General features: G+C 43.2%; 2 protein-coding genes across 8 annotated transcripts in view; one reads left to right on the plus strand and one right to left on the minus strand.

The window, feature by feature from the left end:
• GATB (glutamyl-tRNA amidotransferase subunit B) overlaps nt 1-17,797 on the plus strand; it is a 685,553-nt gene that overhangs the window by 137,673 nt on the left and 530,083 nt on the right. The gene's annotated exons all lie outside the window — the stretch shown is intronic.
• Nucleotides 1-17,797, minus strand: part of FHIP1A (FHF complex subunit HOOK interacting protein 1A) — a 299,876-nt gene that overhangs the window by 31,184 nt on the left and 250,895 nt on the right. For all 7 annotated transcript variants that reach the window (XM_021101513.2, XM_084972705.1, XM_021101517.2 and 4 more), the window contains one exon: nt 5,250-5,417. In XM_021101513.2, coding sequence (XP_020957172.1) covers nt 5,250-5,417 — 168 coding nt within the window. The remainder of the gene's footprint in view (nt 1-5,249; nt 5,418-17,797) is intronic.

Genomic DNA, 17,797 nt, shown 5'->3' on the forward strand with positions numbered 1-17,797 from the left:
ATAGGATTTGATGTGACACCCTATGACCGAAATTACTTTGCACAGAATTACCCTCCTACAAAATGCCTAAGCTCATACTTTCCACTTGTAAAGATCCAGATAAATATGGCCTTACAACTTCCCAACACACACACACACACACACACACACACACACACACACACACACACACACACTCCCCTCTCTTTGTTGTTTGCTCTCCAAGGTCATTTTCAGTTATGACATTGCACATACCCTGGGCCAAGTCTCTCTAGAGCCCTCATCCGCAGGCCTCTGCTCCTCTTGACAAACATTCTCCTTGGTACCATTGCCCATCGTGTCGAGGGTGTGATCCTATACTTTTCTGAGAAATTCATTAAAAAGCAAGAATGCTTGCCAGCTCTGATTTCCAAAAAGGAAAGACAAACAGCCCAACAGAGACAGTTTCAAGGTGCATTATAAAATCACTGTGCCCATTTGGGAGTAAGCCGTTCATGCTCCATTGGGCCACTTAAGTTACTCAGGCTCTCATTCTTCGCAGAGAAAAAGTGCTAGTTAGTCTTCTAGGCAGGACCGGTTTACAACCCCATCAATGAAACCCATAATGGTGTGGTAAAGGAAGAGCTATGCCTTGCTTGGTCACACCTTTGCAGTTAGGCAGAAGCAACAAACGTCATCCCATTCATTCCATGCCTTTGCATATGCTGTTCCTCTGCCTGGAATGCCTTTCCCTGTCTCCTCCGTAGAATAAACCCCACTTATTCCTAAAGACTGACCCTGGGTATCACTTCCCCTAGGAAATCTCTCTTCTCTTTCTCCCAGGATTAGTGCTCCTCACCTCCCTTCCCCAGTCTGTATGTTGCCATAGTAATCCCTGCAAATCACTGTCGGGGGTGCTCAGCATCCTATATCTGCCTTTTTATTACTGAGTCAGTGGCAGGAGTTCATTATTCTACCTACAAATATCTTATCAAAGACATGACTTGCAATGATTTCCTCCCATTTTGTAGACTGTCTTTTCAATTTCTTAGCGGTATCCTTTGAAACACAAAAGTTCTTACTTGTTTACAGAATTTTTATTTCTTCTTTAATTAGTTTCAGAAGTTTATGCCTTTCTAGAATGTGCCGGTTTCATCTAAACATTCATCAAATATTTACCCAATATTTTGGCATACAGTTTTTCACAGTATTCCCTTATAATCCTTTTTAGTTCTGTAAGGTCAAAAGTAATAACTTCTCTTTTATTCTGGATCTTACTCGTTTGAGTCTTCTCACCTTTTTCTTGGCAGTCTAGCCAAAAGTTTGTCAATGTCGTGAATCTTTTCAAAGAACCAACTTTTTTTGAGGTTTCTTGTTTGGTTTTATTGAAAGAAAGATTCTTTAAATTCCATAGTGTTTACAGTGTTTAAAAGTTTCACACACATAATTTCATATAATCCTGTAATATCTCTCCCCTCCCCACCCCATGTTGTCCCTTCTCCCTTCCCTCTCTTCACTGGTAACTAGTTTGTTCTCTGTATCTGTGGGTCTGCTGCTTTTGTGTTTTATTCACTAGTTTTTGGATTTTTTAGATTCTACACCAGTATTTGTCTTTCTCTGACTTATTTCGCTAAGCACGATATCTTCTAAGTCCATCCGATTTGCTGCAAATGGCATTATTTCATTCTGTTGGCGGCAGAGTAATATTCCATTGTATAGGTACCACATCTTTATCCATTCATCTGCTGATGGACACAAGTTTCTTCCATGTCTTGGCAATTGTAAATAATGTTGCTGTGAACATTGAGGTATACATATCTTTTGGAATTAGTGTTTTTGGTTTTTTTGGATATTTATACCCAGGGATGGAATTGCTAGGTTATACAATAGTTCTATTTTTCAGTTTTTTGAGAACCCTCCATACTGTTTTCCACAGTAGCTTTAAATTCCTAGCAACAGTGTAGAAGGATCAAAGAACCAGCTTTCGGTTTTGTTGACAGTCCATTGATTTTGTAGTTTTTCTAGTCCCTATTTCATTAATTTCTGCTCTAATCCTTATTTCCTTCCTTGTTGCTTGGTTTCAGTTTGCTCTTCTTTTTCCTATATCTTAAAGTAGAAGGTTAGGTTACTGATTTGAGATCTTTCTTCCTTTTGACATAGGTGTTTATGGCTATAGATTTCCCTCTAAGCAGTGCTATCCTGCCCCCCATAAATTTTAGTACGTTGTCTCTTCATTCTCATTTATCTTCAAAGTGTATTCTCATTTCCCTTGAGATTTCTTCTTTGACCCAGTGGTTATTTACAAGTATTGCTTAATTTCCATGTATTTGTGAATCTTCTTCCAGTCAATAAATTTTAATTTCAATCCACTGTGGTCAGGAAACATACTTTGTATAATTTCAATGCCTTTAAATTCACTGAGGTGGTTCTATGGTGAATCAAGATGCTCTATCCTGGAGAGTGCTCGGTCCATGAACTCTTGTCCAGAAGTGTGCATTCTGCTGCTGTTTGGTGGAGTGTTTTACAGAAGAGTCTACTAGGTCTCGTCTGTTTATAGCATTGTTCAAGTCTCCCATTTCCTTGTTCGTCTTCTGCCAAGTTGTTCTATCCATTACGGAAAGTAAGGTGTTGAAATATCCGACAACTATTGTTGTAACTTCTATTTCTCCCTTAAATTCCATCAGGTTTGGCTTCATAAATTTGGGGGTTCCTCATAAATTTGGATGCATATATAACTGTTATGTCTTCCTGATGAGTTAAACTTTTATCATAAAATGTCCCTCTTTCTCGATAGAAACATTTCTTGTTTTTTGTTTGTTTTGTTTTTTCAATGGCCACAACCATGGCATATGGAGTTTCCAGGCCAGGGATCAGATCCCAGCTGCAGAAGTGACCTACATAGTGCAGTAACATCAGATCCTTTAGCCCACTGTGCTAGGCCAGGGATCGAACCTGCATCCTGGCACTGTAGAGATGCTGCCAATATGGTTGTGCCACAGCAGAAACTCCAACATTTCTTTTTTTTTTTTTTTGCTTTTTTTGCTTTTTAGGGCCACACCCGAGGCATGTGGAGGTTCTCAGGCTAGGGGTCCAATCGGAGCTACAGCCGCCAGCTGCCGGCCACAACCATAGCTACTAGGGATCTGAGCCACATCTTCGACCTACACCACAGCTCACAGCAAAGCCAGATCCTTAACCCACAGAGCAATGCCAGGGATCGAACTCGAAACCTCATGGTTCCTAGTCGGATTTGTTTCCACTTCCTCACAATGGGAACTCCCAACATTTCTTGTTTTAAAGTCTATTTTGTGGCTTATTAGTATAGCTTTACTGGGGTGGCTGTTTGCATAACCTATCTTTTAACATCTTAACTTTCAACCTACTGTTTTCTGTGAATCTAAGGTCTATCTCTGGTTGGCAGCATATAGTTGGATCTTGTTTTTCACTCAGTCTGACAATCTCTGCTTTTTGATTTATTTTTTAAATTCTATTTACATTTAATATTATCATTATAGTTGGATTTATGTCTGCCATTTTGCTTTTTCTATATGTCTGATGTCTTTTGGCTCCTCTATTCCTATTTTACTGTCTCCTATTACTTTAAGTGAGTATTTCTCCCACTGTAACATTTTAACCTTTAAAGATTTTTTTCACTCTATTTTTTGGGTTATAAGTGGTTGCTCTACCATTACCATATATCTCTTATCAAATTCTAACTTAGATTTATACTAAACTAGTCCCAGTGAAATACAGAAATACGACTCCTATACAACTCTATTCCTTTTACTCCCCTTTGCACTATTACTGTTATATATATTAATCTAAAAATGTTGCAAACACTTAATTATTCTTTTGCTTTTTTGCATTTTTAATGGAGCTTTTTTTTTGAAGTATAGTTGATTTATATTATATTAGTTTCTGGTGTACATAAAATGACTCATTATTTTTATAGGTTATACTCCTTTTAAATTTATTCTAAAATATTGGCTCTATTCCGTGTTGTACAATATACCTCTGTCGCTTATTTCTTTTATATATAGTAGGGGTTTTTTTGTTGTTTTTTTGTTTTTTGGTCTTCTTAGGGCCACACCCTCAGCATATGGAGGTTCCCAGGCTAGGGGTCGAATTGGAGCTGTAGCTGCCAGCCTACACACAGCCACAGCAATGCCAGATCCAAGACATGTATGCGACCTATACCACAGGTCACAGCAACGCCATATCCTGAACCCACTGAGCGAGGCCAGGGATTGAACCTGCGTCCTCATGGATACTAGTCAGATTCGTTTCCACTGAGCCACAACGGGAATTCCTATACATAGCAGTTTGTATCCCCTACTCCTCTACCCCCATCTTGCCCCTCCCCACTTCCCTCTCCCCACCACTGCCTACTGTATCTGGGAATCTGTTTTTGTTTGGCTATATTCATTCATTTGTTTTATTTTTTAGATTCCACATATAAATGATAACATACAGTATCTGTCTTTGACTTATTTCATTAAGTATAATACCCTCTAGTTCCATCCACATTGTTAAAAAAGGCAGAATTTCATTTTTAATGGCTAATAATTCATTGTGTACACACACAAACACACACACACAAACCCCCTACCACATCTTCTCTATCTGTTCATCTGTTAATGGACACTTAGGTTGCTTCCATATTCTGGTTTTTGTAAACAATGCTCCTATGAATATGGGGTGTATGTATCTTTTTGAATTCATTTTTTCATTTTCTTTAGACATACCTTTGCTTTTAAAACAATAATTGACATTAAATAGACAGAGCTTGGGGGAGAGGGCTGCAAAGGGTTACACTAATGGTGTAAGAGGATTTTCAAAGTTAACCAGGACTCCAAACTAAAGAATGACTATCTAAATCCACAACTGCCCAGACTTGGATTTCAAAACACTCGTGGACAGAAATATGGTCTCCTACACCCAGACTGGATACACTTTGGTTCCCTGACTTTACGTGCACTTAATCTCTGATGTTCCCCTGCATCTTGTCAGAAGCACACTCTGCTGGTTCTACAGAAGAAAGTGCTAACCCAGACAATCTGAGAAAAACATCCTATGAAGGGCAGGAAGTGCCACCTCCCTGACAGAAGGGCTCCTGACAGAAAAAAAAAAAAAAAAGATCTAGTTCGACTCTTCCAAAATCAGAAAGTAATGGCTGAAAGGAAAAAGGGGTGGGGGGAGACAAGAGAATACTCATAATTTGATTCCAAAAGCAAACCTTCCTGAAATCTGTTTTGAGTTAGAAGTCCCCTTCCTTGAGGGGCTCTCCTTACCCGAAATGGAGTATTGATTCGGCTCGTGAGAGTATCTAGGATGTGGACATTCTCATGCTGGTGCAACAGGATAAAACGGAGGAAGATCTCAAGTAGCGCAGGCTCGGAGATGCTACGCAGAAAAAGGTCCAGATAGGCAGTTGTGGTCATGACCTCCTCCACAGTCACCTGGGACCAACGACAGAGGGATGCTGTGATTCGTGCCTCCCCAGCGGTCCCTGGCCTCACCGTAGTGACCCCATCAAGGCACGAACACGCCTGCCACGAGAACACACTTCAGAGCTCCATCTGAAGCCCATAACCTATTCACATTCCACAATACCTCATGCTGCTTCCACCCTTTAATTCAGTAAAGGAACAGCAAAGGCATAAAGAAGCAATTCAAGTTTCTGACAACTCTAATCATCAGATGCAGTTCAAATGCCATAAAGATTTTAGTGTGTAATCACTAAGGGGAAAAAAGATAATAGAAAGCATCTCCACAGTCAGTAAAGGATTAATTAGAAAGCTCAATATAACTTGTTTCATTATTAGTCATTCAATAAACCTTTATTGGGACCTGCTATGTACAAGGCACTGGAAACTAAGTACGCATTTTCTGTCCAGGGAGATGCGTTATAAACATGATCGGAGTTCCCGTCATAGCTCAGCAATAACAAACCCGACTGGTATCCATGGGGACATGGGTTTGATCCCTGGGCTTGCTCAGTGGGTTAAGGATCTAGCATTGCCATGAGTGGCAGTGTAGGTCGCAGAAACAGCTCGGATCTGGCGTTGCTGTAGCAGTGGCCAGTGGCTACAGCTCTGATTCAACCCCTTCCATATGACATGGGTTCGGCCCTCCTAGGGCTTCACAAAAAAAAAGAATAATTTAATAAATAGCAAGTGACAGTTACAGACACAAACTGATGCAGATGTTCAGATATGTTTCTGGAAAGTTGCAAGTCAAATTTTCGTAACAATAATACACATAAAGAATTATTTATAAAGTGTGATAAGAGTTTACTGCTTATGAATTAACTGTGACTTTTTAAATAATACAGATTTACCACTGTCTTTGTGGTTTGATTATCCCATGCAGTAAAACGTCGATCTTTCAGGAAACAGAATACTCTCAAAAGTCAGGTTTTCCCAAGAGCTGAGGATTTGATGCTTAAAGCATCAAAATGTTAATTTGATTAACATTTCGATTGGGAATATTTTAAGCAATAATACACATTTCTGTGTTCTCCTAAAAGCACAATAGGGGTTCATCAACTCCTTACTGTCTGTAATGTAGAAAGACCCAAATGCGGCTGTATTTTTTTTTTTTTGTAAATTTTTGTGTAATTTTTTTTTTTTGGTAAATTTTTGTGTAATTTTTTTTTGTAAATTTTTGTACTTTTTTTTTCTTGGCAAATTTTGTACTGTTTGCCAGGGAAACAGTACAAATTTTCAGACCCCAACCCTACACCGGAAATCTTAGAAATCTCCCCCGCCCTAAGTCTAATGTATTTGATGTTAAATGAAATGGTGATAATTCTCGCGGGCTCATATCTTTTCTTTTCCAGTCTTTCATCTTTTTGTTTCCTCCCTTTAGAAGTGTTAACTGTCACTTTATTCTACTATTACTGGGCCATTCCCTTTTCAATACATGTGTCTTCTCCTTTCCTGGCTTCAAAATCCACAAATCAGTTTAAAAACCCGATCTCTAAACCTGCTAAGTAAGTACAGACAGGCCTGTTGTGGATGCATCTGTGCAAAAAGGCTTCAATTAACTTTTAGAAGCTGCTTGGTTCTTTGGACTGTCCTAGATCGATGAGTCCGGATAGATGTCACCAAATCAATTCTGTCTGCTTTCTTTCTTTTAGGCAAGGCCTCTACAGCGCATCAGCATCTACTCTCTCAGAACCTACTGACGAGCCACGCGGCAGCAGGCTGAGGAGCCCTTCCATTTCCTGCACAGCACCAATCTCGGGAGCCCTCAAAACACTCAACACACCCCGTGTCATCTGACTGACCCACTGGAAAGGGCTCTCGGTGGCCCAAATATGGCAAAGGAAGCAGGTTAAGCTTTGACCACTTGCCAGCTAAATGGCCTTGAGAAGAGCACATCTCACGGGCTGCCCTGCTTCTGAAACAAACTGCTTCTGTCTCCGTGTGTTCCCGTGTTCGCCAAGTCCCAAGCTCGTGGCACTCATGACCCTGTGTTGGGACACAAGCTGTGACTTTTTCTTTATTGTTCCAGTGCGACGGAAAGAGCCTGGGGCATAGAAGGTACCTGATAAACTGAATAAATGGCAGCCCCCAAGGACTTAGTAATTGACCTCTACCAGGGCTGAGCTTAAGTTTTTCATTGCTCCCTCTTCTCTGCGTGTGCACTAAGGGCCCTAGAGAGTGGGGACATTTTTATAATGGTCTACAGAATAACTGATGTCACCCAGTCTAGCTAAGGGGGAAGGGATGCACGACACCTGAGCATGGGAGCTTCATTAGCCCATGTCCATTCCACAAAGGCGATCTCGGGGCCCTCTAGCAAAAATTTCACTCACCGTCATTTGGGCAAATCTCTAATGCCCTAACAATCCTGGTCACTAGAGGAAAGTAGCATGAATCGTTCCAAAGGGGTCTTGCATGTAGTTTCTGCAATACCGTGTTTTCAACTTATCCACTGAACTCTACTGAGCCCGTGTGTCACAAAGAACTTCAGGAGCTGCCTCTGCACCGATGATGCAACATCAGCTCCACCCCCTCACCCCTTAAGTTATGCATGACCTTAATAAGCTCAAAAGCACAGCGATACTCTTTAGAATATAAGTCTCAGTCTTTGGGGGCTGACATGAAAGGAGAGCATTAAGCATCTATTGTTTACTACTCTTAGGCTGGATAAATGAAAAGATCTTTTTAAAAAAAAAAAGAAATCAAAGCTGTCATTTATAAGCTAAGAGGATTTAAGAAAAGTACTTGGAGGGGGCGGCATTTACATAACGTGCTATAAATATTAAAAACTCAATTCTATTAAGCCTCAAGTTGCAAAGTCTTTAAAAATCGAGGTCACACTCACCTTAGGCTAATACCCAAACCACAAAAATCTGGTTCCCGTCTCCTTCCTTCTCTTCCCCTCTCCATACTCTCAGAGCCCTTAGAAGCCTTTTATCCCAGAAAATCTTCTCCTGCCCCATTATCTCACTTCTCAGAGGCTTTCTCTAATCTCCCCAAAAGGAACCTCCTTAAGGAGGATGAAACCAGAGCCTAAGTTTGATTGCTTGAAAGCTAATGACGGGAGTTCTCCTGTGGAGCAGTGGGTTAAGGGTCCGGTATTTCACTGCAGCAGCTTGGGTGGCTGCTGTGGCATAGGTTTGATTCCATGTGCTGCTCCTGCAGCCCAAAGAAGGAAAAAAGAAAAAAGAACGTAAGCTAAGGACAAACCACCAGGGCAGAGCAGCTCTGCTGTGAAGAATGTAACACTGAGGCTTCCACTGGCGCAAGTTCTAGCAAAACGGGAGAGCAGCGTCTCCTTCATGGTCCGGTTTTGAAGGACAATTGGCTGTTGCTGTAAGGAAGACCTTTTGCCTTGTAGCTGACTGTCAATATTTACCGACCTTGTTCTATAAAGAACTGCAGGTAGCTACAAATTTCCATAGAAATTCTAGCAGAAATGGTAAATGAGGTTCTACTGCATAATATACAACAATAAAGCTTATGGATTCTAAAGCTTAGGGATGTTATTTCTTACTAAAGGGAGACCACAGGGCCGGCAATGACCTCAGGAAAACTCAGCGCCCACAAACAAATACTTAGCCTTGCCGAGAGAGGTACCACCATGAACCCAAGCAGTGTGTCTGCTTAGGCCCTTGTAGGTGGGAAATTATCAGCCCACGTTCCAGAATGAAGCCCTGGCGCAGGCATTTACATTTTACTGCTGTCAGGTCTGGTTTAGTCTATCCTTTGAAATAAATCTCCTTCTTCGCCCACCTCCTGCACCCCCTCCAGCCCTTACCTGACTTCTCTTTCATGCCAAGCATCCTTCGCCAATCCCTTAACCAGAGGCTTTTCAAACTACAGTGTGAGACCCAGAAGTGGGTGGTAACATTGGTTTCTTGGTTCGCTAGTGGTTTAGACCAGATTCAAACAGCAAATAGCAGAGCATGCTTCATGGTGTAAGAGTAAGTAGTATTCTGTGAAACTTTTGTACACGTATTTTGTACATGTAATACGACGTTATATGTGCCTCATATACTCAATAAAAAATACAAATGCACAAATAAAACAAATATACACATGCAAATCTATCAAATAAATTTCTGGCAATGCACTACAGTCAAAAACATCTGAAAAACACTAAAGTAGGACTGCAGTAACCAAACCAATCTGCCACCCTTCCTGCCAGCCTTTCCCCACCAGCTGCCTACACTCCAGGTCATCACCCAGCACCACGTGAATCTGGGCAGACGGCCTGTAGAGTTGACATTGGTTCCTAAACAGGATGGTAACTGAATTTACAGCCTTTCTCTCTCTCTCTCTCTCTCTCTCTCTCTTTTTTTTTTTTTTTTTTTTTTTGTTCCTTTTAATGGCTGTACCTGCGGCATATGGAAGTTCCCAGGCTAGAGGTCGAAACAGAGCTGCAGGTACTGGCCTACACCATAGCCACAGCAACTCGGGATCTGAGCCGCATCTGTGAGTCTGCAACCTACACCATAGCTTGTGGCAATGCTGAATCCTTAACCCAAGGGAGGCCAGGGATCGAACCTGCATCCTCATGGACACTATGTCAGGTTCTTAACCCACTGAGCCACAATGGAAACTCCCAGTCTACTTCTTTTTAGCTGGGCCTAAAAGTGCCAACAGTGCACTTTTAAAAATTAAAATGTCAAGTTTCTCAGAAATAAGATAAAATAGGGGGTTTGTTTTCTTTTAAAAAGGGGGTGAGTGGGAAGGGAGGCGTTGACACCGCATATCACATCTCACTTCTACAAAGTCAAAACTCTCTCAAAAGAGAAGGCAGAACCAAGTCCAGGCAGCACGCCCACAGTCACGGCAGCACTTAACACGTAGCGTAGGAGAGAAACGGAGCACACAGACTTTCTGACCTTTCTGCCATCAGCTCTAATCGGGCAATTCCATTTGCATCTAAACTAGCACTGGAATCTTCTCTGTAATGGCAGGTTTATGTGTGTCCCGAAAAAATACCTTTCACGCCTGCTAATTGTTTTTCTGTGTGAGTGTGTTCCAGTCACATTGGAACAAACAGACAGGTCCTACCTTCTGTCACACAGGCAGGTGGTAAGCAGTGGGATCAGGTGACTGCCACACCCTCTCCAAGGTAGAAGCCACCCTTCCTTGGCTTTTCTCTGGGTAGAGAGGAGAAAACTAGCTGAGCAAGCGTCCTTCGGGGTCCCCTGTGAGCCCTCGGCCCCCGTGGCTCCACCTGGAGAGTCCGAAACCATAAGAGCGGGTGCCCTGCCCACTGAAAGCAGCAGCGAAAGAGGAAGCGGAAGCTGGGTCTCGGGAAGCAAGTGTGGAAGGGTCTTTCCAGGGAACACAGGCTAAGACCCTGCTCATTGCTGCCCGAGAGAGACAAGCAAAGGGCCTGAGAGAGACAAGCAAAGGGACAGGCAGGAGGCAGGTTCATCTGAGTGCGGCCAAGGCAGTGGCTGGACAGGCTCTTCACAGCTACCTGCCTCCCTCCAAGGACACAGCACAAAGAACATCCACGCACAGAAGGGGAGACAGACACCTGGTCCTCAGCAATCGGCCCCACCGTTTCTGCCAAAAACCCAGGACAGAGCGCATTCAGCTATTCCAAGTCTGAAAAGAGTCTGTGGTTGATGATTCTGGCTCCCCCACCCCCCACCTGGCTCCCTTCTGTGCCTCCACCTCTAGGCACTCACTTCATTGACACCACGGCTGGGGGCAGGCAGGGGACGTGAGTGGAGGTGACAGCCAAAGTCAGTAAGGGAGGCTATTTATTTCTAAAATAATTGAGGAAGGAGGAAAGTAAAATGATGGCTACAGTGACTTCAGCATCTTTTAAGGAAAAGATGGCAAAATAAAGCCAGCCTCTGCCTCTTTCCCTCAGCCTTTCCTCAACGGATCTGTAATACATTAAAGATAATAATTAATTAAATCAATTAAACATTGATTGACTAATTAATTCAACAGAATCAACTTCCTCTTGCCCATGATAAACCTCTCCCCAGAGAAGTCAGCAAATTATGTCTAAAGCCTTTTTTCCTATTTTCCATGTGTATAATGTGTACCCTATCAAGGCATTATAACATAACTGAGCAGAGGATAATTCAATATAGGAGCCATTATATTTGAACCACATCCCACAGAATTGAAATACTTGAAATATCACCAAGGAAAGTATTTCATTTTTTTAATTTTTAAAAAATTTTTAAATGATTTTTATTTTTTTCATTATAGCTGGTTCTGTCCATTTTCTACTGTACAGCATGGTGACCCAGTTACACATACATGTATAGATTCTTTGTTCTCACATTATCATGCTCCATCATAAGTGACTAGATACAGTTCCCGGTGCGACACAGCAGGATCTCATTGCTCATCCATTCCAAAGGCAATAGTCTGCATCTATTAGCCCCAAATTCCCAATCCATCCCGCTCCCTCTCCCTCCCCCTTGGCAACCATGAGTCTATTCTCCACGTCCATGATTTTCTTTTCCATGGAAAGGCTCATTTGTACTGTATATTAGATTGCAGATATAAGTGCTATTATGCGGTATTTGTTTTTCTCTCTCTGACTTACTTCACTTAGTATTACAGTCTCTCGTTCCATCCATGTTGCTGCAAAAAAAGGTATTTCATAGTATGGCTCTGAGGTCAGAATGAACAAGGAAACTCTGCAGGAAATATGTTTTAGCTCAGAAGCAAAGATCTGAAGAATGTTCCAAAAATCACTGGATCCATCTCTCTCCTGTTCACTAATTTTTCCAGGAAGTTTCTTCTGAGACACAAAATAAGGAACTATGGACACAACAACGGTATCGCTGATCCACTGCTGAGCGCCTACGTGTACTTAAGGACGATTCTCAGCACATCGTTTCAGCTCTGTGTCCACACCATCTTAGAAGAACTGAACTGACCTGAGCAGAAAACATCCTTACTGGAAGCAGCCTGGGATGAGCTCACAGAACGACCAGAAGCTGAGGAGTGAGCTCAGAAAAGAAGGAAACACAACCAGCCAGGCATCACAGAGCTTTCTTTGGCAACACAGCTCGGGAGCCTCTGCAGCAGAGAAGGCCTTTCTGAGTGTGAAGGGGGAGCCCCCAGCAGGACTCTGTCCTGACATTAAGAACTGGTGATGGAGAAATGCTGTTCCTGACCAAACTCAACTTTCCCTCCTCTTGCAGGAATTAAAAATTCTTCTTTGTAGTAAGAATACTGCAGGAAGAAACTCCTCAGTTTCCTCTTTTCGAGGCTAAATAAGGCTACTCTCTTTCTCGGTTTTTTTTTTTTTCTCCCCCGTCTTTTTGCCTTTTCTAAGGCGGGTCCCTCGGCATATGGAGTTTCCCAGGCTAAGGGTCTAATCAGAGCTTCAGCCACTGGCCTACACCACAGCCACAGCAACTCGGGATCCAAGCTGTGTCTGCGACCTACACCACAGCTCATGGCAACGCCAGATCCTTAACCCACTGAGCGAGGCCAAGGATCAAACCCACAACCTCATGGTTCCTAGCTAGATTTGTTAACCACTGAGCCACGACAGGAACTCTACTTTCTCAGTTTTCTTAATGCATGTATCCATCCTTTTAGATTGCAAACTTACTGCAGGCGTGTGATACCTACAGCATGACTTCTCAAAAGGCCCAGTGTACTGGCAAGTACCCAACGGATAATCAATAAACATGACCAGGTGGAAATCGGCTGCCCTGATACTAAAAAAAAAAAGTGGTTTTCACAGCCCATGTTGGGGATGCAAGGTATTTAGTTTGACGATGCATGAATAGCAGAGGAAATCTTCCTCTACAGGGAATAACGTTTCATTGAAAATACAGAGCTCTGGAGTTCCCGTCATGGCGCAGTGGTTAATGAATCCGACTAGGAACCATGAGGCTGCAGGTTTGATCCCTGGCCTTGCTCAGGATCCAGCATTGCTGTGAGCTGTGGTGTAGGTCACAGACGAAGCTCGGATCCCGAGTTGCTGTGGCTCTGGCGTAGGCCAGCAGCTGTAGCTCCGATTAGACCCCTAGCCTGGGAACCTCCATATATGCCACGGGAACGGCCCTAGAAAAGGCAAAAAAGACAAAAAAAAAAAAAAAAAAAAAAAGCCCAAAAAACAACGGGAGGGCGGGCCCTCAAAAGGAGCTGGCATAAATGTGTAAAGTTACAACGTTCTTTGCTATTATGTAATCTTTCCCTTTTACTGGAAGAGTCCATTGAGTGAATATCTCTTAATTTCTCTTTTCTTTTTTCTTTCCTTTTAGGGCCGCATCTTTGGCATATGGAAGTTCCCAGCCTACACCACAGCCACAGCAATGAGGGATCCAAGGTGTGTCTGTGACCTACACCACAGCTCACGGCAACACCGGATCCTCAACCAACCAAGCAAGTCCTGGGATCGAATCCGAATCCTCATGGATCCTAGTCGGGTTCATTAACCACTAAACCACGAAGGGAATTGCCCCTCTCTTAATTTGTACACCATGTAACTCTGAGTCACTTTTACAACAAGGAAGTGAATAAATAATATAAAATATATGCAATTTTTAAAAAAACTTAGCATAGGGCCAAAGAAAATTATACCAAGAAGTAAAATAAGGAGACGACAAACCTGCCTTCTCTTTTCCTTGCTTTTGGGTTTTCTCACAACTACTCGAAGAACAACTTGCAGGGCATTTGTGGCTGATAAATTTTTAATGATCACTTAGGGACGTGCAGGGAGGGAACAAAAGATTTACACCATCTTCCAGGCCAGCCTCTCCCTCCCCTCTCCACGCGAGTTTCCAAAACGAATAGCACCTGGACGCCTTAGATAAGATGGGGTTTTGTGTGAGTTATTTTTTGTATTTCTCTGTGACAAGTGGGTGGGGCCCTCCCTATCTTCTCATACTTCCGATGCTTAAGAGCAGAATCCTCCCGTACTGCATTATCGCCCTCCTGCACTTGTTGAAAAAGAAAGACATCTAATTTTCTGTTTCAAATCAAAAAATAAATGTAAGCTTCATTTATAGCCCTAATTTCCCTCTCCTGCAATGGGAGAGACGTGACATGAAGTATGACAGGGCAGTCACAGATGACGAGGCTTCCCTGGACCTGGGACCTGCCTGAACGCTGAAAATGTACGGGGGGTGGGTGTGTGTGTGTGTGTGCGCGCGTGTAGACAGTGAATACAGATTGGTCTCCTAACTTTTGTAACTTTTTTATTAAAGTACAGTTGATCCATAATTTTGTGCTGATTTCAGGTGTATGGTGTAGTGACTCAGTGTTTTTGCAGATTAGACTCCATTATGGGTTATTACCAGCTGATAGGTATAATTCCTGGTGCTGTACAGTGTATCTTTGCTGCTTACTAACTTCTCTAATTTTTAAAGTAGCAAATCTAGGTGAGAGGAGCTGTTCTAGGAAGAGGGACAGGTGCAGGTATATCTCAGGTCACATGTTTAAGGCTACCTCTAGGCTACCTGGGATCGACCCAACCTCGGAGCCAAAACCTGTCCCTATAGGAGGTGTCTGCGAAGTGGGAAAGCGCCCTACCCCCACCTCCAGCCCCAGGAGAGGAGGGCAAGGGGCCACAGTTTGGAAGGTGGCCCTGCTAGAGCAGAAAGTGCTCCTGTTGATTAGATCAAGGCGCCTTTGCTGCCTGTGGACCCGGCCCCACGTGAGGCCACACGGTCAGGCAGGATGTTCACTTTCTCTCCCCTGTGCACCTGCTCACAGATGGAGCCCACACACGCCCAGCCCCGCCCAGCCAGGGCTCCTCCAGGAACTACGATTACAGAGACTTCCAGCTGCCCATCGATAGAAACCAAATTTTGTTAACATGTAAGAAAGCTGGAGGTTTGGGGTAGGTACTTCTAAATGTCCCCCACTACTCTTCCTTTCTTCCTTGGGAACAGACCCTACCTTTACTAGTTTCATTTTTTTTTTTTAATTTGTAGCTGCACCCATGGCATGTGGAAGTGCCTGGGTCAGGGATTAAACCTGAGGCACAACAGTGATCCAAGCCACAGCAGTGACAATGCAAGATTCTTAACCCACTGAGCCACCAGGGAACTCCAACCTTAACTTTATAGCTTAAAGATGACACGTCCCTTCTTCCTTTGCATCTTGGCATGGCTGTACATGTCCCAGCCAGCGAGGTATACATAGAATTGGAGTGTGGAGTAAAGGAAGATTATTAAAGGGAGTTTTCTGTTATCTACAGCTAAACCCTATGCAAACCGATACAGCATCTTCTCTGAAAATAAGATGACTGGCTTGGTAAGTAAACTGCTAAAGAGCATCCTTGGCATATACTGGGTATTCCAAATACGTTTTATACCAAGAGAACACCAATGAACATTTGCAGCCCATGATAAAGCAGAAATATTGTGTCAAGACTAATTTCACAACCCATTCTCCAGATAATCCTCTAAAACATAGGAAGGGTCTTTTTCAAACTTTTTAAAACCATGACTCATCATAAGAATATTTTACAATAGTATATGATTTTTACCATTACTAAATATAACACACTGACATTTTCTATTTTATTCTGTTTTGAAGTGCTAATTGTGACAAGACTCAAGTGTTTGAAAACTATGTAAAATATATGTAGATATTTATCTGTTAAATTTTCTGTTAGCTTACAAATAAGAACCAACACTAAAGTATATTTGTAAATTAAAACCCCCAAATACTTAAGATTTAATGGCAAGAAACAGTGGTAGAAATACCCAAAAGATTGTTCATAGTTTATTTGCCACTTTTCTACGATACGTAAATACAATCACTGATGTCTTGGGGCCTCTGCAGCTTAAGCCAAATATTGACTCTGCACGGGACAACCCACCTGGGACAGAGGCGGAGCGGAGAGCTGGCTCGGTGACCTGTCCTGTCACGACTCCTACTTTCCGTTCCTCACTGGCAACAGGCAGCACCCTCTACACTCAGCAAAGCCAGGCTATCCTTGTGCCAAGCTTGGTTCCTAACCTGTTACCCGGGATGGTGAAGTACTTGTGTTAGCTGTTCTTTCCCTTTGCTGAGGAGAAAATCAAAAAGGTGCTTCCTTTCTGAGCTGAAATTCTCCAAGTCTGGAGATAATAATTTAAGAAGGAAAAAGGGAAGTTCCCACCGTGGCTCAGTGGAAATGAATCTGACTAGCTTCCATGAGAACACAGGCTTGATCCCTGTCCTCACTCAGTGGGTTAAAGGATCCTGTGTTGCTGTGAGCTGTGGTGTAGGTCACAGATGCAGCTCAGATCTTGTGTGGCTGTGGCTGTGGTGTAGGCTGGTGATGACAGCTCTGATTTGACCCCTAGCCTGGGAATCTTCATATGCCACGGGTGCGGCCCTTAAAAAACAGAAAGACAGACAGACAGAAAAAGGCATCAGGGGTAGTTTCAAGTGGGCAGCAATGGGAATACAAAGTGCTTGCATTTTAACCCTTAGTATCGGGGACCCCGGGCAAATCACGGCATCTTTCAGCATATTGACTGCCAGAGAGCTAAAGCACGGTGCCCTCTGACCTGCTGTGTGACCTCGCCTGGGATGCTTCCATAAGTCAACAGAGAAGGTCAGTGATGAGATGTGCCGTCCTCCACAGATTTTGGTGAGAACATAAAGCAGTGAGGCTCCACGGGGAAGAGAAAAGTACTGTGGACCCCTCAGAGGTGTCCCCAACATAAGCGTAACCCTTCCGTGGAGGCGCTAGCTGTAAGGAAGGGCCACATCCTCCATTCCGTATCCTCTGCACTTTTGCTATTGATGAAACCGATGCTGGAGAATACCAAATACCAAGCTCACAGACACTGCTCTTTTCCAACCAGGAGCCTTCGTCTTCTCGGCTGTAAAATGGTGGTGGTGAACTAGATCTATCCTCACCCTTCCCCCAAATCTGCGATTCTCTGAGTCCATGTCTATGGCATGAAACAAGGGCTAATTTCAGTTCATTGCCTTGGTCATTTTACCTTCTGGCATAGCCAACATGTCACTCTGTGCTGGTGTCGTGATCAGGATGCTAGCCTCTGTCTTTTGATGCATTTATTTAACCAACTGCATATTCACTGAGTGCTTTTCATGTGTACGATACACCAGCAGCTGAGGATACACAGAAAAAGAGGAAGAAACATCCTGTCCCTTCATGACACTCACAGCAGCTGGCTGGTAAAATTCACATGATGAGACAAGTGCCAAACAGCACGGTCCCTGGTGGAAAGCAGAAAGCGTAGCAGCAGTTAGGGCTGAAAGGAAGCAGTGTGTGCTCAAGTGCGAGGCATTCTATGGGGACTGTCCTGGGACTTGGCAGGCAGGAAGCAGGAAGAATAATCCAGCCAGAACACGGTGATAAGAACAGAGGACCACAGGGCACAGCTCTGACTTCAGATTTGCCCTTGACAGTCATG

Source organism: Sus scrofa, chromosome 8 (genome assembly GCF_054392235.1).
Source record: "Sus scrofa isolate SSC_HxYL_T2T_F1_AM1 chromosome 8, Sscrofa_HxYL_maternal_Yorkshire_Landrace_v2.0, whole genome shotgun sequence".
In the NCBI taxonomy this organism is placed as follows: domain Eukaryota; kingdom Metazoa; phylum Chordata; class Mammalia; order Artiodactyla; family Suidae; genus Sus; species Sus scrofa.